The sequence below is a fragment of the Cannabis sativa genome, chromosome 9 (assembly GCF_029168945.1).
Source record: "Cannabis sativa cultivar Pink pepper isolate KNU-18-1 chromosome 9, ASM2916894v1, whole genome shotgun sequence".
Taxonomy (NCBI): domain Eukaryota; kingdom Viridiplantae; phylum Streptophyta; class Magnoliopsida; order Rosales; family Cannabaceae; genus Cannabis; species Cannabis sativa.
In genome coordinates this window covers 7,599,748-7,623,225 of record NC_083609.1, presented here as the reverse complement: position 1 = coordinate 7,623,225, position 23,478 = coordinate 7,599,748, and the positions used below count along the sequence as shown (strand labels likewise).

General features: G+C 36.1%; 1 protein-coding gene across 5 annotated transcripts; it reads left to right on the top strand.

Annotated features, from left to right (window-relative positions):
- The first annotated feature begins 1,577 nt into the window (after nucleotides 1–1,577).
- On the top strand, nucleotides 1,578–22,669 carry LOC115723374 (chromatin structure-remodeling complex protein SYD). 5 transcript variants are annotated; one of them, XM_030652840.2, is made up of 37 exons: nucleotides 1,578–1,795; nucleotides 2,144–2,258; nucleotides 2,371–2,432; nucleotides 2,743–2,858; nucleotides 2,981–3,793; nucleotides 4,131–4,306; nucleotides 4,889–5,055; nucleotides 5,162–5,226; nucleotides 5,312–6,064; nucleotides 6,178–6,350; nucleotides 6,772–6,869; nucleotides 7,651–7,836; nucleotides 7,942–8,122; nucleotides 8,204–8,398; nucleotides 8,480–8,523; nucleotides 8,958–9,014; nucleotides 9,222–9,318; nucleotides 9,404–9,576; nucleotides 9,664–9,877; nucleotides 10,481–10,606; nucleotides 10,700–10,789; nucleotides 11,163–11,279; nucleotides 11,392–11,472; nucleotides 11,683–11,790; nucleotides 11,879–12,048; nucleotides 12,342–12,420; nucleotides 12,529–12,603; nucleotides 14,297–14,394; nucleotides 14,483–14,590; nucleotides 14,920–14,977; nucleotides 15,085–15,312; nucleotides 15,394–16,738; nucleotides 16,832–16,984; nucleotides 17,716–18,000; nucleotides 18,079–19,539; nucleotides 20,080–21,674; nucleotides 22,004–22,669. In XM_030652840.2, the coding sequence occupies exons 2-37, from the start codon at nucleotides 2,154–2,156 to the stop codon at nucleotides 22,328–22,330; spliced, it is 10,179 nt and encodes a 3,392-aa protein (XP_030508700.2). In that variant the 5' UTR covers nucleotides 1,578–1,795; nucleotides 2,144–2,153; the 3' UTR covers nucleotides 22,331–22,669. The 5 variants fall into 5 exon arrangements, with proteins under 5 accessions (XP_030508700.2, XP_030508699.2, XP_030508698.2 ...); XM_030652839.2 differs by having other exon boundaries at nucleotides 15,394–16,984; nucleotides 20,107–21,674; XM_030652838.2 differs by having other exon boundaries at nucleotides 15,394–16,984; nucleotides 22,022–22,669.
- Nucleotides 22,670–23,478: the final 809 nt, after the last annotated feature.

Here is a 23,478-nt window from a genome sequence, read left to right as displayed (position 1 = left end):
CTAATCAAATCTAATTACTAATTGGATTGGATTGATTTTTTAATTGGATATCCAATTACAAACCTAAATTATAATATTAACTTAAAAATATGAAGAAAAAAAATGTAAAAACTAAGTATCACATTTTATTTAAGTTTAATACTTCATAAACATACCATCGTTACAAATGTAATGTAGCCAAAAGTTTTAAATAATTAAAACAACATTTCTAAGCAATAAAATATAACAAAACATCATAAAAATAAAATACACAAAACAACTAAGTATTACAAATTCAACATACAAAAAAATCTAATAAAAATCTAATTAATATATATTATATTTTAAAATATTTTTTATTATATAAATAATTTTTTAACATATATAAATATAATTAAATTGGATTGGTTTTTAATTAGATTTTGAGATTGACATTCGATAACCGATCCACTCCAGCTATAATCTAACTTTTAACATCCAATTCAATCCAATTATAATTGGATATCTAACTTTTTGCAATTAGATTAATTGAATCGGTTCGGTTCAATTAGATTGGATTGGATGATGCCCACCCCTGCTTTCCCATATCTGGTGGTTTTTAAGAATTCACGGAACACCTTTTTTTTTGCACTGTAACCTTGCTTACCATTTTTGGTTTTCTTCACCCTAGGATCTTATACCAATTAATTATACAAGTCTCAGTACATGGGACTTGGTGAAGTTCTTGTGAGGCCTTGACAAGAAAGGAGCCAATGTCAATGAGATCTTTCTTTATGTGTCGGTTGTTGTTGATACTGTTTGGATAGCTCCTAATGATAAGGTACATAATAATAATACGTAACATCAAACACTATATTGATTCTATCACTTATTGTTACGTAAATTATAATCCCTCTCTTTAATCCTGTTATTATTGTTGTGGATTCTAAGTCCTCCTTCCTTAGACTAGGTAAAGATTAATTGTGATGTAAAGGTTGGGGGGAAGTGATGTGTGCTATGACTTTGGCTCGTGACCATCAAGGAACAATCCTGTGGGAGACAACAAAAAGACTATTTTTTGCGCTCTCTTATTGGTGAAGCATCGACTTGGCTTCTTCCTTTGGAGATTGTAGTTGCTAAGGGCTATAATTTTATGTTTGTGGAATGCGACTCAAAGATTGTAATTCAATACTCTCATGGGACATTTTTCTAGATGAGACATTGATAATTATATTAGTGATTGCATTAGATTGTTAAATGTTTTCCCGAGTTATAATTTTACTAAAATTTCTAAATGTTATAATTTTTTTTTTGAAAGACTAGACATTATAATTTTGTTGTCATAGTGTAGTTGAAAAACATTTTATGTAATAACTGAAGAGGGTTTAATTCAATTTATTTATAAAATGTTAATTTTTTTAACCACTCGAGACTAATTCAAATAGCTACCCGTGTGTATAAGTGTGTATAGGGAGTGTTATGTATATACACACTTCAAAAAAATAAATAAAATAAATTTGAAAAAAAAGTTAAAAAAATAAAACGTACAATTTGGTTTTGCTTTCACTGAGCGGCGTCGTTTAAGAGCCTTTCGATGTTGGGGCCTCTGTCATCTATCTATCTTTCCCACCTAAGCTCATGACAAATAAACTAGAAAAGAGAAAGCCCTAAAACTACTGAAACTCTCTCAGAGAACCCCGATCAAACACCATCGTCTTCCCCAGTTGGGTCGATCACCAGATCATTCCGACTTCATTAGGGATCCTAGAAGATATGATACCCCTCAGCTATCTGCATTCTCTTCAACCTCCTTTCGCGTAATTTGTATCAGAAAAAGGTGAGCTTTTCGTTTTCCTTTTTTTTTTGGCTGTAATTTATATTCTGGGCAACCAAACAAACCCTAGTAAGATTTTGACGGAAAGTGATGGATAGCACGAACTAAGGTAGGTTTGTTATCTGGGTTTTGGGTGTTTTGGTTACAATGAACTGAAATCGAGCTATTTCCTAGCTCAGTTGATCAATTGGAACATAATTCGATCACTTTGTTAAATTTTGCGTCTGCTAGTATTTTTTGCATGATACGGTGTCTTAAAGGTGCTTAAATTTTGTGTTCTTCTACTAAGAAGGTCAGAGCTTGAGTTAATACAGCTTGTTTTTTTTCCTCCGTGTTTTGATTGAATTGTAGTTGAAACGAGATGGCGTCTCCCCAAAATGTAGAAATGGAGGCAGCAAAGTTTCTGCACAAACTAATCCAAGATTCTAAAGATGAGCCTGCTAAATTGGCTACAAAGCTTTATGTGGTTAGTGTTGTAGTATATCATCAATTTAATTCTCTTCCTGCATTTGTTTTTGGCCACTTCTTATTTTGGTAACTTATGTGTGTATATATATATATATTTATAAATATATCAGATATTGCAACACATGAAGTCAAGTGGCAAGGAACATTCCATGCCATACCAAGTAATATCAAGGTATTGGAAAAATGTTCTTCTTAAGATTTGACTGTGGTTCGACACACATGTACGCTGTGCTGATCTGAATTAGTTCTTAGTTTTTCTCCATAAATTCTGTAGTGATTTTTCTTTTTTGTAATTGTGCTTTTGTGATTTTTTTTTACAAATAAATAAAAAAATCGAGGGGGGCTTGAGCCATCTCCTTCTGTGTGTGGCTCCGTACCTGTTTATGAGCTTTCTTGCTTAAATATTACTTGGTCAAGTTGTCATTTGGAATCTTCCAACCACATCACGTGTGTCTGATTGTTTCAAATTATCTTGCTTTAAGGGCCATGGAGACTGTCATAAATCAGCATGGTCTAGACATTGAAGCTCTGATGTCATCACGCATGTCTTCAGCTGGTGGATCTCAGCCATCTGATGCTGCAATCACTCAGTTTGGAGGTAAAATACCCTTAACATAACATCTGTTGGTACTCCTAGGTTTCTGCTGAATATGATTATCGTATAATCGCAGTTTGTTCCTTTTAGATCTCATACTTAATTGCTGGAACATTTATATGTAGGGTCTTCCCAAACTGTTGGAATTGCAAAAGATTCTAAAATGGGCTTGCCTGAAAATGAAGTGTCGAAAGTAGATACCTTTGCTTCAAGTAGACCACCTGTTGGTCCGAGTAGTGCAGGACATGAATATTTTCAAGGACCTGGAAGTCATCGAAATAGTCAATCTTTAGATCATGAAAGTCCATCTAGTATGGACTCCAGGTCTGCCAATTCTCAGTCACAAGAAAGGCGTGATTCATCAAATTGGGACAAGCAGGCGAATCAAAAGGATGGCAAGAAGACCAATACTAAAAGAAAGAGGGGTGATACATCGGTATCTACAGAACCCCATAATGACAATCCTCAGCAACTTGACTCTCGTAATACTGTAGTTAACACAAGGAAGGGGAAAATGAGCAAGATGGATTCTTCTCCTGGTTTTGCAATCAAAGCTAGTGAACATGCTAATTTTAATATTCTCCAAAGTAGCAGTCAAATGGAACAATTTTCTACATTATCTGGTAGCATGAGACCAGTGATAAGGTCCAAGCAAGAGAGTCAACATTTAATGGAAAAACAGTTGGATTCAGCAAACACAAACAATTCAATGTCTCGTGCTCCCAATTTGAAATACCCTGATGAAACAGAAGTCTCCTCTTCTCATAATCCCTTGTCACAACAGCAAGTACCTTCTGCTGCACATGATATTATGGGTGCATGGAATCAAAACAAAACTGGGTTGCAGCTGGACAAATCTCAGATTCCTCGATTTCCATCTAATGTTCCTGGCAATGCAGAAATTCCATTGCAGTCAGCTGCCTCATCTGCTGGGATGGGTAAGTGCTTAGAAAGTTGTTGTTGGAGCTATTAATTTTTATGTTGTTACTTTAAGTACTTGTTTTGTTCGAAGGAAACTTTGGAGATGGTAGATATAAACGAGGATGAAGATGTGGTGCATAAGGCATTAATGTTTGGACTAGTGTACTACGACAATTGTTATTGTTATTTTTCACTGGAGATATCTTGATTGAATAATGGATGTTTCAAAAATATTCATTTTTTGAGTGTTAAATTTATTTTGATGTAGTTTCCATTAATAGTATATAGTTGAAAAAAATTTAAAACACAAAGTTTATTTTGTGGATCCTGAAAATGGCTTTGGTGGAAATTCAGGTTCTTTCGGAAAGGTTCATGGAGGGCCTACTATGGCATCTGGTTCATTTCCAACCACAGAACCTGGGTTCACACCACCACTGCAATTTGGTGGTTCAGTTCTTGCCACTGGAAAGGTTTTGGAGCATGATGGAGGAAGTTCAAATAAGTTAGCCGATTCAGGGAAACTTGCTCAGGTATTTCATTTTCCTGTCATTTTCACTGTAGTCTAACAAGGATATGATGCTTAATTGCCCATTTGTGTTTGTGTTGGATCTCTCTAGTTACAAGAGAGTTGGCAGGATAGAGGTTCTTTTAGATTTCATTTCTTTTTCTTTGTGCAGCTATTTTTGAAGGTTTGATTAAATTCTCCTACTAATTACCTAGTTGTCTAAGTTACTAAAAATCATGCAAAATGCATGTCTTAGCATGATGTTTCATTGCATGACAAAACTACATTTACAATTTGTTTCTCTGCAATAGAAATCCAAAATTGTAAATATAGTTTTGTCATGCAATGGTCTGAGGTTCGAGTCACTCCTGGTACCTACGTAGCAAGTGCCATAGTTTTCTAGTCCCAAATATTGTAGGGTTAGGCAGGGATGCTAGTTAAAAAAATAAACAAACAATAGCTATAACATTGTGTTTTATCACAACCGTTCCTCTTAATTCTCTTTTCACTTGACTAATTTTTATCTATATTTATTTTTCTTGTGGTATCATTGTTTTATTTTCTGCTTTGTATAATTCTGCTTGTGCTATGTGATGCTTTTTTGTAGGCTGGTAGACAGAACAGTGTATCAGAAATGAGTATGCTTCGAAACGCAGGACCTAGAGATGCAGGAAAGTCTCCTGTTCTTCCGTCCCCTGTCAATTCTGGGATGCCTTTTATGGAACAACAGTTGAAACAGCTGAGAGCCCAATGCCTTGTCTTTTTAGCTTTCAGGTAGTTATAACACGGTTTAGCATCTCATGTTTCATTGGAGAACCCTTTAAATGGAAAAACTCTCTTTTTATGGAGTTCTTTCAGTAACTATTTTGTTAATGTGCAGAAATGGTTTAATGCCCAAGAAGCTGCATCTTGATATTGCACTAGGAAATATTTTTCCGAAAGAAGGTAAGTAAAAAATGTTTGCATGAATTTGTTGTTTTTGCTTTTGTTATTGAAAATTTTAAATTTTAATTATGCCTTCAAAATTCAGGTGGTAGTGCTGATGGACCTCGTAAGGAGTTAATGGATCATAGAGGAAAAGTGACATCTAGTGAGCCAAATAATGCGCCTGATATGATGCCATTTGGAAGAATGAATAATGCAAAGGAAACTGATAAAATCCCTCCAGGCACTTTGTCTACTGGAAGATTCCAAGACATTGATTCCTCGTCTAAAGAAGCGGGAAACATGAAAGCTGAGGATAAAAGTGGCCCGGCTTTTGACCAGTTTTTGCCAGAAGAAAGAAAATATCTTCAAACTTCAAGAAAACCAGATGTTGAAACACAGACTTCTGAAATTACAGCTTCACAGGCTTCTATGACAATGGCATCACAACATGATTCTTCTGGTACAAGGAGTGGTTTAGCTTTTAGTGTTCCTGGGGACAAAGTGGAAAATGGCCATCAGCTAGCTGGAAGGGCTAACCAAGCTGTCTCCTTAATGGCTGCGAATAAGCATATTAACCCGGAGATTGTTAACTGGACCACCGCTGGTAATCATGATGACGTTTCAAGGGGAGTTCTTCCATCATCTGCTGTTCAGCATGAGTTGGTGCCTGAAAGAAGAGATAATGTACAAAGTCAGGGTCATAATCTTAGCAATATTAGTGGTTCAGGGAATCATCACTCTGATAATAATTTATCTTCTTTCTCCTCAAGAGATCACTGGAAACCAGTTTCCGGAACTGACAATAATCATCACACAGTACATCTTGCTAATATGACGCCAAAACAATTATCACAAGGTGAAAGCCATACCTCTAAGAGTATTTATATATCACTAATTCTGCTTTTGTTTTCAGCTACAGTCATGATATGGGTGATAACAGTGTATCTTACTGGACTTGTATTACTGCAGAACAAGTACAGGAAGATAGCTTGGTGCCTGATGTACCACCTTCTCCAAAGTACACAATGTCAGAAAAATGGATAATGGATCGTCAGAAAAAGAAATTCCTGGATGAGCAGAAATGGATTCTAAAACAACAACAAACGAAGCAAAGGATTGCCACATGTTTTTACAAGTTAAAGGTTTGGGCTTGAGACAGTGTTGAACTTCTTATACAATTGACTCAATTGCAATTTTTTTCTGTAGTCTCGCATTACCTGATTCAGGCACTAGTTTCATTTTTGTGCATTTTAAACTGGTGAATAAATACCCTTAAAAAATTGAGAATAACTAAAGATGCATGATTAAAATGTACCATCTGGGTTAGATGCTCATTGTGTATATCTAGAATGTACAAATACATTGTGCTTCTCTACTTAAAGATTCTCTCTCTCTCTCTCTCTCTCTCTCTCTCTCTCTCTCTCTCTCTCTTATAGTAACGATAAATTTAATATGATTGTCTACTACTTTTATGTATGTAAAGATGCCTGCATAAAATTAAATTATAATGGGGTGTCATTTTTGCAGTGCAGCCCATGTCTTAACTTTTGGTACTTTATGTAGGAAAACGTGAGTTCCTCTGAAGATATATCTGCAAAAACAAAAAGTGTAATAGAACTCAAAAAGCTGCAACTCTTGGAGCTTCAACGTCGTCTTCGGAGGTTAGTAGTTTTCCCTTAATGCATTATGTATCATGTACTTCTATATCCTTGAACTGCTGAATTGAATTGTATATTTTTTTAAGGAATTACTTTAACTCATGATGTAATGTTTAATAATTAATGTTCTAGTAAAAGATTTTACAGTGTCACTTGATTTTTTTGATAGTGGATAAAAACATTTGGACTTTACTGTTGCTAATATGATGAGTGAGAGCTGGTTTTATTGGGGAGGAGGGGTATTTGAAGTTTGAACAATTATATATTTCAATTCAGGTTTTAGTCTAATTGTGCTTTATTCATGTCCTAGTTTTAGTTTGTGATATTATATTTTGAAGTTAATATATTAGCTAGCTTTCTTCTCTGCACTGGAAAATTACATATCAAAATATTTGAAATTAAAAAATTGGATAAGGTGCTAATATGCTACCTAAGGCTAGTACATGTTAAGCTAAGCATATTCACAACGAGAAAGTTTAGAAGAGCCATGCCCTGTGTAAGTATCCACCCAGGGAAATCTAACTTTTATCAACGATGTCCAGTTCCTTATTAATAACACTTTTAATCCACACAACAACTTTCAATTGCCATGACACTTGCATTCATACTTAAGCAAGTATTGTTACACTTGCATTCAAGTATTGTTATACTCACCAAATTTCTCTGTTTGGCTTAATGAAATTGAATCTTTCAGCAAAAAAAAGTATTGTTATTTTTAAATCTAAAGGTATACTGTGTAAAGTGCGGGCTTATTTTTAACAGTGGTTCTATTTTACTTGGACAGTGATTTTCTGAAAGATTTTTTTAAGCCAATCAATCCCGAGATTGATCGCTTGAAATCACTGAAGAAGCACAAACATGGTCGGAGAGTAAAACAACTAGAAAAGTTTGAGCAGAAAATGAAGGAAGAGCGACAAAAGAGAATACGAGAGAGGCAGAAGGAGTTCTTTGGTGAGATAGAAGTTCACAAGTATGTCATTTTATTTTTTCAGTGCCATTGCTTTTCTCATTTATTTCTCTGAAGTATTTGTTCTTTTGAGATTAAGTTTTACTCACTCATTACCTGAAAATATAGGGAAAGACTGGATGACGTATTTAAGTTCAAGAGAGAACGGTGGAAAGTTTTCAATAAATATGCAAAGGAGTTTCACAAAAGGAAGGAACGTATTCATCGCGAGAAGATTGATCGTATCCAGCGCGAGAAGATTAATTTATTGAAGATCAATGATGTGGAGGGGTATTTACGAATGGTGCAGGTCTGTCTTACAGTTCCTTAATTTGCAAAAGATCACAATTTATTCTTGTTTTCGTGTCCTGACACTTCTGTTAAATAATAGGATGCCAAATCTGATCGTGTTAAGCAACTTCTCAAAGAGACAGAGAAATATCTCCAGAAGCTAGGATCCAAGCTGCAGGAAGCAAAGTCTATGACAACACGGTTTGAACAAGAGATGGATGACCCAGGAGCTCCAGGCATTATTGATAAAGGTGAAAGTGCCATTGACAATGAAGATGAAAGTGATCAAGCAAAAGTAAGTTCCCCCTCCCAAGTTTAAATAAAATTATCCACTACTGATTATTATCACTAATTTTTCTGTATTATGTTTTTGCAGCATTATTTGGAAAGCAATGAAAAGTACTACATGATGGCTCACAGGTATGGAAGCTTCAATATCTTCATTGTTGACACTATCTCCTAATTTATATCTCCATCTTAGCATAGTGTGTTTTTTGTATTGTAGTTGCTAAGTCAGTCTTTTTATTTCATATTCTTTCCTTTTTTCGTTCTCTTATTGACATTGGATTTGGAATTTTTCGTCTCTTGTAAGTTTTGGTTGCCTCTTGTTAGTAAAATGAATATCTGTTGGTTGTTTTGGATTTCCTGGCCTTCTCCTGTTTGTTTACTAGTTTATTTGAAACAGAATAAATTTGATGTTTTCCATGGGAAACATGCTCTCTTCCTTCCCCCCATCTTCTTTCTTGGAAGGGTTTTCTGTGGCTGATAATAAGATTTTTGTTGTTTTTTCCTGCTATAAATAGTGAAGTGCGTGCTTGGTTCAAATAACTTAGTATTGATGTGATTTTGCGCAGTATAAAAGAGAGCATTGCAGAGCAACCATCTATGCTTCATGGTGGAAAATTAAGAGAGTGAGTAGATTTGAATTTCTGTGAGTGTATATATATATATATAATCTTAACCTGTATTGATGAGCTTTATTTATTTAATTTATCATCTGTGATATTGTTACTTCATAGTCATTGTTGTCATGTTTTCTTATTGTTTTGCTGATGGTTTGACGGGAAAGCTTACTGATGCCATTATTGTTTGTTTATAATTTTGCTTCTGCTCATCAGGTATCAAATGAATGGCCTAAGGTGGCTTGTTTCACTATATAATAATCATTTAAATGGTATTCTAGCTGATGAGATGGGTCTCGGTAAAACTGTTCAGGTACGGGTTGATTATAGAACTGTCCGATGATGGCTGCATTATGTTTCTAGTTCATATGTTTGGAATCTGATGATATGTAATGCAGGTTATTTCTTTGATTTGTTACCTGATGGAAACCAAGAATGATAGAGGACCTTTTCTAGTGGTCGTGCCTTCTTCAGTTTTACCTGGATGGGAGACAGAAATAAACTTCTGGGCACCTAGTATTAATAGGATTGTCTACTCTGGGCCTCCAGAGGAAAGGCGTAAATTATTTAAGTAAATACAGAAACCCAACACTTGCATTTACTTTTCTGCGTTGTGAGTCGTGGCATGTATAAACTTTATTTTTCCTCTATATTGCAGGGAAAGAATTGTGCAGCAGAAATTCAATGTCCTTCTGACAACATATGAGTATTTAATGAACAAGCATGATAGACCAAAATTAAGTAAGATTCACTGGCATTACATAATAATTGATGAGGGCCATCGTATCAAGAATGCTTCTTGCAAATTGAATTCTGACTTAAAGCATTATCAGAGCTTTCATAGATTGTTGTTGACTGGAACTCCACTACAGGCAAGACACTTTTTTTTCTTCCTCTTATTTCCTTTTTTATACCTGCAACTATAACAAGTTTAAATTTTATTGTTGCTATTATTGTTTGTATTATGTTAGTGGCTTTTATTGATGTTGTCATTGTTGTTAATATTATTTTTGATAAATTGAAAATGACTACCCTGCTAGTTATTATTATTTCGGTGATGATAAGTTTATAACAATGTTGACCATCTTTATTACTGTTATTCATTAATTATTATGATGAGGATAATGATGACGCAGGTTTTATTATTACTGTATAAGAAATGTGCCTTTCTCTGATTTATGTAGGGTTTGGCAATGCTTTGTGTAAATATTCTTATACTTACGCTTTTAGATCTGTGTTGTAGCAACTTTATATTTTCTTTCCTGTTTGATTGATTATATATGGGTAGTAAGGTTCTTGTACTTCCATACCTCTTTTATTTTTTTTTTAAAAACAATCCATACCTCTTGTATTATTTTCATACTAATAATACAAGCGCTATGTTCTGATTAAAAAAATAAATGAAATTATTATTATTATTCGTTTTATGGGAGTCAAGTGATGCTGAAAAAGTCTGTGTTTCCTATTTTATGCAGAACAATCTTGATGAGTTATGGGCACTGTTAAACTTCTTGTTGCCTAACATCTTTAATTCATCGGAGGATTTTTCTCAGTGGTTCAATAAACCATTTCAAAGCAATGGTGATAATTCAGCAGATGAAGTAAGTGGTGCTTCAAGACATTGTTTTTAGATTCACACTTCTTATCTTTCTCTGATTGCCTTTCTAATTTATTGCTTGATCATTATAAAAAAGGCCTTGCTCTCCGAAGAAGAGAATCTTTTGATCATAAACCGTCTTCACCAAGTACTCCGACCGTTTGTACTTCGAAGGCTGAAACACAAGGTGCTTAAAGTTATATTTTGTGTAACAGTGCAATTTCCAACTTCATAGTCTACACATTCCTTTCTCTTTTTTCTTTTTTTTTTTTCCTTAAAAAAAAACTACAATAATTAAGACATTACCTAATTAACGGTTATCAATGAAATGGTCTTATTTATCAATGGATTTGAAGCATGGTTCTTTTAGGAAAGGAGTTTTTGGTATTTTTGGTGGTGTGTTCACCTAGCTATTAGGTTTGACTTATTACGTAGGATTGCATTTTGGTATTTCTGTAATATGTTTTAAATAGCCATTATGATTATACTATTGTTTTCCATTGCAAGTTTGGAAATCAGTTGTCATTATAGACCTTGAAAATTCATATTTTTTTTGGCAGGTGGAAAATGAGTTGCCTGAGAAGATTGAGAGACTTATAAGATGTGAGGCTTCTGCTTATCAGAAACTTTTGATGAAGAGGGTGGAAGAAAATCTGGGATCTATTGGAAGTACAAAGGTGTTTGTTACTCAAACTTATGTTTGTTTTCCTAAAAGCAGAATAATTCCTAGTTAAGCTATTATGGGATTATCACTATTCTTTTATGTGACCCCAAAAACTTGTTTCTCAGGCTCGCTCAGTGCACAACTCTGTAATGGAACTTCGTAATATATGCAATCATCCTTATCTTAGCCAGCTTCATGCGGAGGAGGTATGTTTATTAACAACATGGTTTATAAACTAAATGATTATAAGTAGGAGAAATTATTTATTAATGGATTGGATAATGAAGCTCTCCAAAGTTTTTACTGATTTTTTAGTGTTCTTTTTTTCATTTTCCTGACATTTAGTTTTATTTTTGAGTCCCAACCCTGATGTTGATTTGCTACTAAATATTCTTGCATACTGAATTATTTTCCAGGTTGATAATTATATACCAAAGCATTATCTGCCACCTGTCATTAGGCTTTGTGGGAAGCTTGAGATGTTAGATCGACTTTTACCTAAGCTCAAAGCAACAGATCATAGAGTATGTTTATAATAAAAATATATATTTTTTAATTAAGTATCATCATTGATGTCAATTTTTAAAATTAGTGGGATATTATCTCTTGTAGGTTCTTTTCTTTTCCACCATGACCCGGCTACTTGATGTTATGGAGGAATATCTTCACTGGAAACAGTATCTGTACCTTCGGTTGGATGGGCATACATCTGGTAGTGACCGTGGTGCTCTTATTGACAAGTTTAACAAACCGAATTCACCATTTTTCATATTTCTTCTAAGGTGATTGTAATGTTTAATGAGTTGCTATATTTTTCTTGAGAAATATGAAAAAGGGCCAGGTGGACATTTTTATACATGGCTGTTGAGCATGCAGAGTAGTTTTGGTGAATGGACTTTAGTAGGGTTTTAGTCAAAATTACATATTGAATTACTAATCAAGTTCCTAGAAGCACCAATGCTACTGCCTGGCTTATTTGTATTGAACTGCCGAGGAGCAATGCTTTCTTCTGATGTTGTTAGTTTATGTGCAAAACTTCTATCGACTATGGATGACATGTTTTTTGTTGCTATAGTATTCGAGCTGGTGGTGTTGGGGTAAATCTTCAAGCTGCTGATACAGTGATCATATTTGACACTGATTGGAATCCACAGGTAGTATATACATTCAGCGTCTGTTTATTTTGTGAAGTTGAAATTGTGTGTGATGCATTTTTTTGCCACGTGGTTCATTTTTTGTATTGATGCATATTCATTTTCCAGGTAGATTTGCAGGCGCAGGCAAGGGCTCATAGAATTGGCCAGAAGAGAGATGTCCTTGTTCTTCGTTTTGAAACAGTAAGCTATAACTCCAATTGCTCTGAATTTGTTTAATTGACATTTTTTGCTTACCTTTCCTAACCTTTGTACATTACTATCCTCGATACCATTATCTTACTATAGTATTATTGTTGTGGCAACAACTTTTTTTTCAAACATTTATTTATTGTTTTCGTATGTATTCTTATTAGAAAGTTGGTAGATGTTTGGCTCCTTTGACATAGAAGAGAATCAAAAAGTCTATGTCAAAAGAATTTTCAAATTGCAAAATGTTTGAATGCATTCAATTTGAAAGTTCTCATTTTGAGAATCTGTCATATTTGTTAGATTATTCTTTTTTATAGTAAAAATCTCATTTCGTAAGTGAGTAATTTTTAAAAGTGAATCTATGTATACATTTTATAATAAAATTTCAACATTGAAAAATAAATATTTCCAAATCAAAAAAAACAAGCTATTGATTATTATTTTTTGTAATTTATTTGGTCAAGGATAAGACAGGAAATTATTATTAGTAATTAGATAAAATGGAAAAATCAGTTTCATTAAAACTCATAACAGCTTTCCTTTAAGGGGGCGTTTGGTATGAGGTGTTCAAAATAATTTGATTATAGGGAATACTATGAAGGAGAATATGATTATAGAGAAATGTGTAAACTGTGTTTGGTTGTGTAGGGTAATATGTAATCATATTACTGTTAATTAAATTACACTGTTTGGTTGAGTACAAGAATCTTATATATATTATTTTAAAAAATTAAAATAAAAATATTTTTTTATTATATCTATTTAATGTTAATTACATATAAAAATAAAATAATTATTTATTAAAGAAATATATTTATTAATTAGTAAACATTAAATTTTATTGTATTTTTTATTAATTAAAATGAACATGTTTATATATTTTATCACTATGTTATTTATTTTTGTTCGATATGTTATTTATATACATCACCCGCATAAATTTTTTGTATAATAAATATATATATGTTATTTCTAATAATATAAAATAACTCAGTTAAAAAAAACTGATCTCACAGACTAAATATATATATCGTACCATTTTATTTATAATAAATGATAATATTATTGGTATTTAAATTTATTTATTAATTCAAAAATATTATTCAAATTAATATGATGGAAGGTAATAATTCAATCCTACTCTTTTTTAAGGTATGAACATTACCCTCCTCAAGGGTAGTTATATTACTAGGGGAATAACATTCCAAGGCTAAACCCTCCAAACAAACAAGGTAATGTTTCACATTACCATTCCCTTACTAGGATTAACCTATTCCAAACAGCCCCTAAAAGACATTCTAGAGATGTAGGTGGATGCCTTCTTTCTTGGGAGAACCTTCCAAATATAATAGTAAGCATTTTTAAAAATTTATTCAAACGCTCTCAAAAGTTACTCATGAGTTGTGCTTGTTTGGAGGGGTCGTCAAAAATGATTGAAGTGTGTTGTTCACACGGTACATAAAAAATTCGGAGAGCTTTCCAAGTAATGCTATTGCATTATATTTGAAGCTAATTTAATCAGTTTATAACAGAACAACTTACATTATCAGCAATAACAAGACAATAGAATTATTTGCCTCTTCAAATTCTCATTTATTATATTTTTTTCCATAATTAATTTTACTATCTGACCAAATCTGTTGCTACTGGATTATTGCTCACTTTTTTTTTTTGTCATAATAAGGTCCAAACTGTTGAAGAACAAGTGAGAGCTTCGGCTGAGCATAAACTTGGTGTTGCTAATCAGAGTATCACTGCTGGTTTCTTTGATAATAATACAAGGTAGAATTTTGTAATGTCAAGTAAACTAGACTACTATATTTTCATGTTTAAACTAGGGTCTAAGAATTTTTACATTGATTAATTACAGCGCTGAGGATCGAAGGGAATATCTAGAGTCCCTTTTACGAGAGTGTAAGAAAGAGGAAGCTGCACCTGTGTTAGATGATGATGCATTAAATGATATTTTAGCTCGCAGGTAAGTATTATGTGGAACTTAAATCTGATTGGGCTTACAAAAGTTGTCATTACTACTTTTTAGCCTTTATGTGAAATCTGTTCACTGTGATTGTCTGGTTTGATCAAGTCTTAAAGTATCCTTGAAAATGTTCCCAATGGGTTGAAAATTTTATAACCAGATGGTTTTGTTGGCTGTTGGTTTTATTGACCTTTGTCCTTTCTGTGTATAGCCTCGAAGCAATATTGCATTGGTTTGCTTGACTTGTCCTCTAGGTCCTTCCATATAGGACCAGAAACAAATGTGAAATTTTCACAGTTGAAATTTCCAACTAATTTTTTAATCTGCAGTGAATCGGAGATTGATGTGTTTGAATCCGTTGACAAGCAAAGGCGGGATGCAGAAGCGGTATGCATTTAAGCTTGTGCAACTTAGGCTGTGAATTCGATCTTGGGCCATGTGAATATGTTTTGGGTTTCTGCTTTGCTAATGGGATATTAAACACTGTCATGCAGGCAACATGGAGAAAGTTGATCAATCAACAGTTGACAGACAATTCTGAAACTTTACCTCCCCTTCCTTCTCGTCTTGTTACAGAGGATGACCTGCAGGAATTCTATGAAGCCATGAAGATATATGAAGTGCCAAAAGCTGATGGAGGGTCAAATGTTGGTGGAGTTAAGCGGAAGAGTGAATATCATCTTGATACTCAACATTATGGAAGGGGCAAGAGGACAAGAGAGGTGTACTTTGTGGCCTTAACACGTGCTTGCCTTGTAGTTTTTGATTTTTTTATTAATATTACTTTTAATATACTTCAATAGGTTCGTTCCTATGAAGAGCAGTGGACAGAAGAAGAGTTTGAGAAGATGTGTCAAGTTGATGAGGCTCTTGGATCTCCTTCCAAAGCAAAGGAGGAAGTTACAGAAACAAACTCACCAACAGATGCAAGTCAAGCTGTTGTGGCTGTCAAGACAGAAGTTTCAGTTCCACCTGTAGTTGACCCCCCGCCAGCCAGTGTGCAGCCATCACCAGCTAGTGCGCAGCCACTGCCAGCCAGTGTGCAGCCACCACTGGCCACTGTGCAGCCACAGCTAGCCGCTGTGCAGCCATCGCTGGCCACTGAGCAGCCACCACAAGCTACTGTGAAACCACTTCCAGCCACTGTGCAACCACCACCGGCTACTGTGCAACCACCACCGGCTACTGTGCAACCACCGCCAGCCACTGTGCAGCCACAGCCGGTCATTGTGCAGTCAGGAGCGCAAGCCATGTTGCATCCGCCACACTTGCAGCCAGTCAAAGAGGTAACTCCACCAGCCAAGCGAGGTCGTGGCAGGCCAAAAAGGGTCACAACAGATCAATCCCCTGGTGCAGCGGCTCAAAAACTTTCTGTAACTGCAAAGGTAGATACAGGGTTACCAAGAGGAACAACTGTCAGCTCTGAAACAATCTCAAGTTCAAATACCTTACAGGCAGGTATTCCTGGACAAGTGCAATATGCCAATGTTGGGGTTGCAAGCTCTCAGCCAGTCATTGCCTCCTCTATTACTCCAGGTCCTCAATCTAGCCCTGTTGTTTCTTCCACCCCTGGTCAAGTAAGGGGGCAAGGTCGCAGATCTCAAAGCGGAACGGAAACACCTCGTCGTAGGGGTAAAAAACAGGCGGTTGTGCCACCAGCGGTTGTGCCACCGGCGGTTGTGCCACCAGCGGTTGTGCCACCGGCGGTTGTGCCACCGGCAGTTGTGCCACCAGCGGTTGTGCCACCGGCGGTTGTGCCACCTGCTGTTGCTGGTAGTTTAATTGGTCCAGATCCAAAACTAAATGATCTTACACAGAATAAACCCGTGGAACTGTTAGGAAATCAAGCGACTGTCACCAGTGAAACCACCTCTACCATTCCTGCAACCCAATGTCCTGATATTATATCTGGTTCTACTGCTGTACAAAGTACTGGTGGAACTGACCATCATGCCAATTTAGATGCTACCTTAAATTCTCCCCAGGCCAATCTCCAGCTTGCTGTGCCTGTATCTCTCTCTCCTATCCCGTCTGTGCCTGTGCAAACAAAAGGACAAGGTCGGAGGAATCAAAGTGGAGGCTCTGGAACTCGAAGGAGGGGTAAGAAACAAGTACCAATGGCTCCCCCAGTATCTGGTGCTTCAGCTGGTGAGGAATTAAAACCAACTCTGAATTCACATGTTAACTCTGACGATATGTCAAAGGGTGACACCGTGAGAACTAAACAAGAGAATATTTCAGAAGTGACAAATGTTACCAAGGAGCAAGTATTCCTTTCACCTGAAGGTGTAGCAGCTCAAGCCATAAAACCAACTGAAAATACAGTTGATCTTGCTCAAGGAAAACAGACAGATAGCTCTTCAACCTTGCATGGCAGTGCTGATGGGTCCCATGGTGAGTGCTATCCATGCCTAAGGCTTATAATTTTTTGCACTTAGGTGGTATTTGGTTTGATGGACCAAACTAAGAGCACCATGGAGCTGGAATATGAATGGGAATATACAGAATACCGGTTGAATGCTAATCCTTTCTTTAGTTGGAAATTGGAATTAATGTTTGACCATAATTGCTATGTTCGGTTAGTTGTTTGAATGGAATAATATCTATTTTAACAAAAATACCCAAATCATTTCTTATTTATGTTTTATATTATTGAATAATGTCTATTTTCAAATTATATATGAAAAATTTCAAACTTTTTGATTAATTTTAAATATATTTTATTATTATAAATAAATTTATATAAATATGTTCAAAGAACACTCAACTTATTTATAAAATTTTGATCTATTTACTTTTAGGTGATTGAGTGTTGACTGCAACAAAGATATATGTGTGTGTATTAATGTATATAGTGTTTGTATGTGTGTTTATATGAGAAAGTAACCAGAAAAGTCGTACAATGCTGACAAAAATTTGGTTAAATACATTACCTATTTTTGGTATAATGTAAGTAAATAATCATTTCATTGATTAAACATTGGATGGAATAAGTATTCCACTGGTCCTCTTTAGAAATGTGGTTTTAGTTCAAATTGTCGAATAGCTATTTCTATGCTTTTTTTTTTAGGTCAAAACGACTACCGTAAAGCAAGAATGAATCTAAGGGTTTCAATCTTGTGCAGGCACTGTCTTGGCAGATAACCAAAGTGCTGGTGTGTGCAATGCTGCTTCTGTGGTGAAGGAAACTTTGCCTAAAATTTGCTCATCTAAAACTGAAACTAATGAGCCTTCAAGACAGGAAGGTGTGCTTGTCCCAACTGCAGCTGTATCTGATAAAGCCCTTCCTGAAGTGACTAAGAACCAAACTTTGGAGGATAAAACTCTTCCAGTTATTTCTACTTTGACTGCTGCGGCTTCTGGTGGTGTTCCTTCATCTGCTTCTTTCTCTGGTTCTACTGCCACAGAAGGTATCGCTAAGCACCATTTTTATGCAATTTTTTCTGTCAGTTCTTACTCTATGTTCCCTCACCTTTCTGTTTCTACAGGCATTCAATCTACACCTCCTTGTCCTGTTGAACACATGCCAGCAAAAAGGTCAGGTCGAAAAACTCCAAACCGAACTGAAGCACCACGTCGCAGAGGAAGGAAACAAGCTGCAATAGTACCTCCTCCACCTGATGCTCTGGCTGGTCAGGATCCAAAATTAAGCTCTCAGTTGCAGAATAAATCTGCTGATACAATGGGCAATAAATCTGCTGCCTTGAGAGGTAAGCAAGGAAGTGATACACAGGAAGTTGCTCAGTCTCAAACAGGTGAAGTTCATATGACTGCTGGTGTACCTGGTCATGATGCAAAAAGAAAAGATCAATCAAACTATGCCCCACAAGTGAAACAGCCAACAAACCCTCAAGCAGCAATTGACACTGCTGCTGGATTTAATGATAAAAAAGTTTTGGGGCGGATTCAAACTGCAGATGTAAATGATGTTGCTCGTGTGATGAAGGAAGTATTTTCTGGAACTTGCCTGTTAAAAACTAAAGCTTCGGAGTCTCATGGGAAAGAGGGCAAGGCTGCTCCTAATGTACCATTAACAGGTAAGACTGTTTCTGAAGTGAGCAAAAGTCAAACTTTGGTCGATAAAGTGCAGTTTAGTGCGACAATGTCAGAAAGAGTAGCTGCATTGCCTGACCTTCCAGTGAAGTCTGATAAACAAACTGGGACTGCAGATGATACAAAAGAAGAGGTGGAAAAGGCTTCTGGCCCAAATGAGACCGCTGTTTGCACAACTGTTGTGGAAAAATCGCAAGTCAAGACTGCTGCAGGCCATTTTGAGAAAACAACAGATCCAGGTCAACATTCCCAAGAAGATGCTATTATGGCTGATAGTAAGGAAGTCATTTCTCCTATTGGTGCCGACGAAAACAGTTGTCAGATGCAACCTCCTGCTTCTGATCTATTGGCCACAACTGGCAGCGATTTAAATTCATCTTTGGGATCTGTGACTGCTGAGGAGCATGTGGTAGTTCCAGATGGACCTGGAAACAAAACTGAATCTTTATCAAAGAAGTCTCCAAAAGCTTCTTGCAGTGATGCCACTGGACCCTGTTTAAAAAAAAATGTCAAGATTGGTGATAATTCTGAAACAACTTCTATATCCATGAGCCCTGAACTATCGGGTGCTCCTGTCCCATCTTCTATAACTGATGATGGCTTAGGGGACACAAAGAAGCCTTCTGATAATGAGCTTCAAGTAGTTTCCCGGCATGATTTGAGCAGCCATGGAAGTCCGCCAATTCTAGAAAAGCCTGAAAATGCTGGTGATTATACTATTGTCACTGCTTCTATTTCTCGAGGTCCAGATGAATCTAGTGTGATAAAGCCTCATTGTCCTACTGATATTCACTCTACAGTAAAGCCTGCATCAGAAGAATCTCCTGAAGCTTGTACTGACAATAAAAAGCTCGAGAACTCCACAAGTATCATTGCACCTGATCATTCTAGTTCTGGTAAGTCTGGGGAGGGAGGGTGACTTTACAATTCTGCTTTAGCCCATTTGGGACAGTTTCTTGGATAGCTAAAATAGCTTATTCCATAATTTGAAGATAATTATGTTTTTGGTAAAAAGAAAAAGCAGCTTTTTTAATATTTTGTGAGACAACGGCAGCCAAAAGCAGAAGCTAGGAAATACCAGATTTTAGTTTTTGGCTATGCGGGATTAAGTTCCTTGGTTTAATGAATAATTTATATGTCAAATGTAACCTTAAATATTTATGAAAATACCAACAAATACCCTTGTTGTCTTTGAATCATTATCTTCATCCCTTTTTCACACTCATCACGGCTCATGGCAGTTCCAGATTTTTTTTCTTACTTTTGTTCTTCAATTGAATTGAATACATCAAATATCAACCTCTTTCATAAATGATTTCAATTTTGGGTGTCGATATGTTGCATTCCTATTTTTAACAAATATTGGTTAAATAAAATAATAAATTTAATTTATTTAGAATAAAATATTTGCCCTACAGTATCTGAAAAAATTGCAGAAGATGTTTCTGATGTTTGTGATACAGGTTCTGGAGAAGTATCTGGGAAGATAACTTTGCCTTCGCCTTCATTGATTACTGAAGAAAAGGTTGATGATCGCTCTGATAAAAGTCCAGTTAGCAGCCCTGTAGAACATGAGGAAGCAAAAAAATATCATGTTGAACTTGAATCGAGTGAACAATTGGGCGTTTCTACTGGTGGCGATTTTGTATCAGCTAGTACATCAGAAGTGTTTCCTGCAACCTCAAGAGATGGGGAACAAAAGGCTGATGGTTTGGAGCCTGCAGAGGAACTAAAAGATTCTCAAGCTGAGATGGATATTAAGTCTGGGCCGTCCACAGCTGGAGAGAATTCGCCAGAAAAATTTGTGGAGCACCTGTCCACTTTGGAGTCAGGAATCGAAGAAAATGAATGTTCATCTGTGAAGGCTATAGTTAGCAGCACACCTGTTCCAGAAGAACCAAAAGATTCAGGGGTTGAAATAGCTGTCCAATTGAACTCAAATAACACTACTGGGGATTTGTTGGATAATATTCCAGAGCCTTCATCTTCTTCAGAGACAACAGAGAAAATTGGCTCCCTATCTATGGCTCGCAGCTCAGTTCCTTTAAACGAACCAAAAGACTCAGAGGTTGAAATGGTTGATCAGTTAGATTCATGCAAGGGTGTTGGGTGTTTGCCTGAAAAGATCGTTTCAAGTCCTTTGTCTTGCGTAGTAATCAATGAAGGAAAGATCGAGGATTCATCTGTAGAAGAAACAGAAGACTTAAATGCTGGAAAGGATGTTCAACCTCTGAAAGATGCTGATGAAAGTAATGTTCAAACTGATCCATCCCATGTTAGCATGATACTGGTAGAAAATGTTGTAGACAACACAAATGCACCACAGTCTTCTTCAGTGCCTGAGGAAGAAAAGATTGAGGCCTCATCTGCTAGGAGCCCAGAAACAATTGATGACTCTTCTGAGATGGGTCCAGCAAGCCTCTCTGTACAACTTGAGGGGTCTAAAGATCTTGAGTCTAATATGGAAAGCGCAGCTGAAGCATGTCAGGTGGTCGGGGACGTATCGGACAATATGGGTTCAGATACTCTGAATCTACCTTCATCGTCTTTGGTGTCAGAGGAAGAACAAATTAACGGTTCCAATGTTAAATGTCTAGCTAACAATTCAGGAACGCTAAACAAGTCAAAAGATGGTGAAGTTGACAATGTTGATGATGTGGATGCACCCCTCACTGGTGGAATTATAAATAGATCTGGATCTTCCTTGGAAACTGTGGATCAAATGGATGCTACTGCAGCTAGTTTAGAAACAGAAACTATGTCAGAATCTGTGGTATCTACATCTACCTCGCATGAAGTTGAAGCAGATGTTAAAGACTCATCAGAATGGGGTCCAGACAGCAGCCCAGTACCGGAGGATAAATTAAACAGTAATGATGCTGAAACGGGTGATGATAAGCCTGAGCTTGGTGGATCTTTGTCAAAAGAGATTGAGCGCTCATCTGAGAAGAATCTAGCAAGCAGCAGTGGAGCAGTGGCGGAATTGGAGGGTTCTGATGCTGGTATCAATGACCAAGTTAATTCATCCAAGGTTGGTGGGATTATGCCAGATATAAAATCAAATGTTTTCTAAGTTCTTTAAGGCTTTCATTCTACTGAAGTAAATATATTCAAAAAATTTAAAAAGTTGGAAATCCTAGTAATATTTATCTGCTTTTTCTTAGACGGTAAACAAATAATAATTATGATAACAATAATAATAACAGTAATACTAGTAAAGGTAATATATCACAAGATAAAGGTTCCTCTTCACTAACCATTCTTAAAATGCATGCTGCATACAGAACTATATGCCTTGAGGAAGCTTTTTATGTTTCATTAATTTTGTGGCACCATGTCTTAAGTGTTCCACTGAAACAGGCTACCGTTATGTTACAGGAAAATGATAACCAGACTAGTATTGACCTTCCTGTGTCTTCCATAGACATGGAGGACAAGAAGGTTGCAGGAAAGGAGGAGTCTCAGAGTTGCGGGGTGGTATCAGATACTGTTTCTGAAAATATAGATCATCAGCCTCAACAGTCCTCAGAACCCGAAGCGAATAATGACAGTATTGTAGCACCTGAGAACTATGATTCTGATGTTAAAGATAAAACTGATTCTCCGGTTTGTGACACAGTGCCAGAATGTGAAAACATTGATCAGCTTCGACAATCACCATTGGGCGACAATGATAGCAGCAGCTGAGAAATCAGAGCCCGAAGCTAAAGCTGGAGCGGCATCTCCAGTTTGTGAGAGGTGCAGAATGTGGAACCTGAAGAGACCAAGAGTCCAAAAAAGATTAGTTAAAGGTGTAGTATTGATGTACAGCTACCTAGCTACATACCCTATGAATATATTTTTTCTTAATTCTATTTAAGAAATGCTTTGGCGGTCTGTATAGATAGAAGTTATATATTAATATCATCTTTTGCAGTTTATAAGAAAAATTAAAAGATCATTTATAACTTCAAACATCATCATGTATTGACCTTAGTTTCAACATCTTTTGCATTTTATAAGAAAGAGATCATTTATAACTTCAAACATCATGTATTGACCTTAGTTTCAACATCTGTTGACCCTTAATGCTTTTTTTTTTTTTTGAAAGAAAGTCCTGTGGAGAACAAACCAACACCACAAGACTACAAGGAAGGCAAAGAGCCATTCCAAACGAACTCACTATCAAGCCCAAGACCCCATTTAGCTGTATTATGTGCCTTGACATTAAAGCTCCTATGAACATGGACCACTTTGAGGTTTGGGCAGGGAGATAACAAGTTCTTAATACAAACAACTAAGTCATCAACAATGCTACAACCCCGGTTACAAGAGTACAATTTATCCACTATAGACTTGCAATCTGTTTTTAGAATGTCCACCGGCAAGAAAATAGAGGAGGCCCACTGAAGAGCATGGATAATTGCTTTAGCCTCAGCAACCATCGGATCAACACAACTTGAAAAAGGAATGGCCAAACCAGCCACAACTCGGTTAGAATGGTTCAAAACCACAGCCCCAATACTGTACTTTTTCCTCTGAACATCAATGGTTGCATCTGTAAATATCTGAAAAGCTCCCTGAGAAGGGGTAATTTGCAAATCTGCTTGATCCTGGTTAGAAGCAGAGGGTAAAACAGAGACCTGCTGAGCATCCAAAAATTTGAAGAAAAAAGTAACAGCCCATTCATAAACATCAAAAGGTTGACCCACTTGTCTATGATGAAAAATATTATTCCTTTGGTTCCACAAAGCCCACAGAAAACAACAAAAAATGCAATAATAATCCTTGTCCAGCTCTTTAGAAATATTACAAAAGAAATCAAAAATATTTAAATACTTATATTTATTGTACAG

What these genes read in the sequence shown, in the direction of transcription:
- LOC115723374 (XM_030652836.2), top strand. Translation starts at nt 2,154, where the DNA reads ATGGCGTCTCCCCAAAATGTAGAAATGGAGGCAGCAAAGTTTCTGCAC. An exon ending in GAAAGGCGTAAATTATTTAA is followed by an intron (nt 9,577 to 9,663) that starts GTAAATACAGAA and finishes TCTATATTGCAG; the next exon opens with GGAAAGAATTGTGCAGCAGA. An exon ending in CAGTGCTGATGGGTCCCATG is followed by an intron (nt 16,985 to 17,715) that starts GTGAGTGCTATC and finishes AATCTTGTGCAG; the next exon opens with GCACTGTCTTGGCAGATAAC.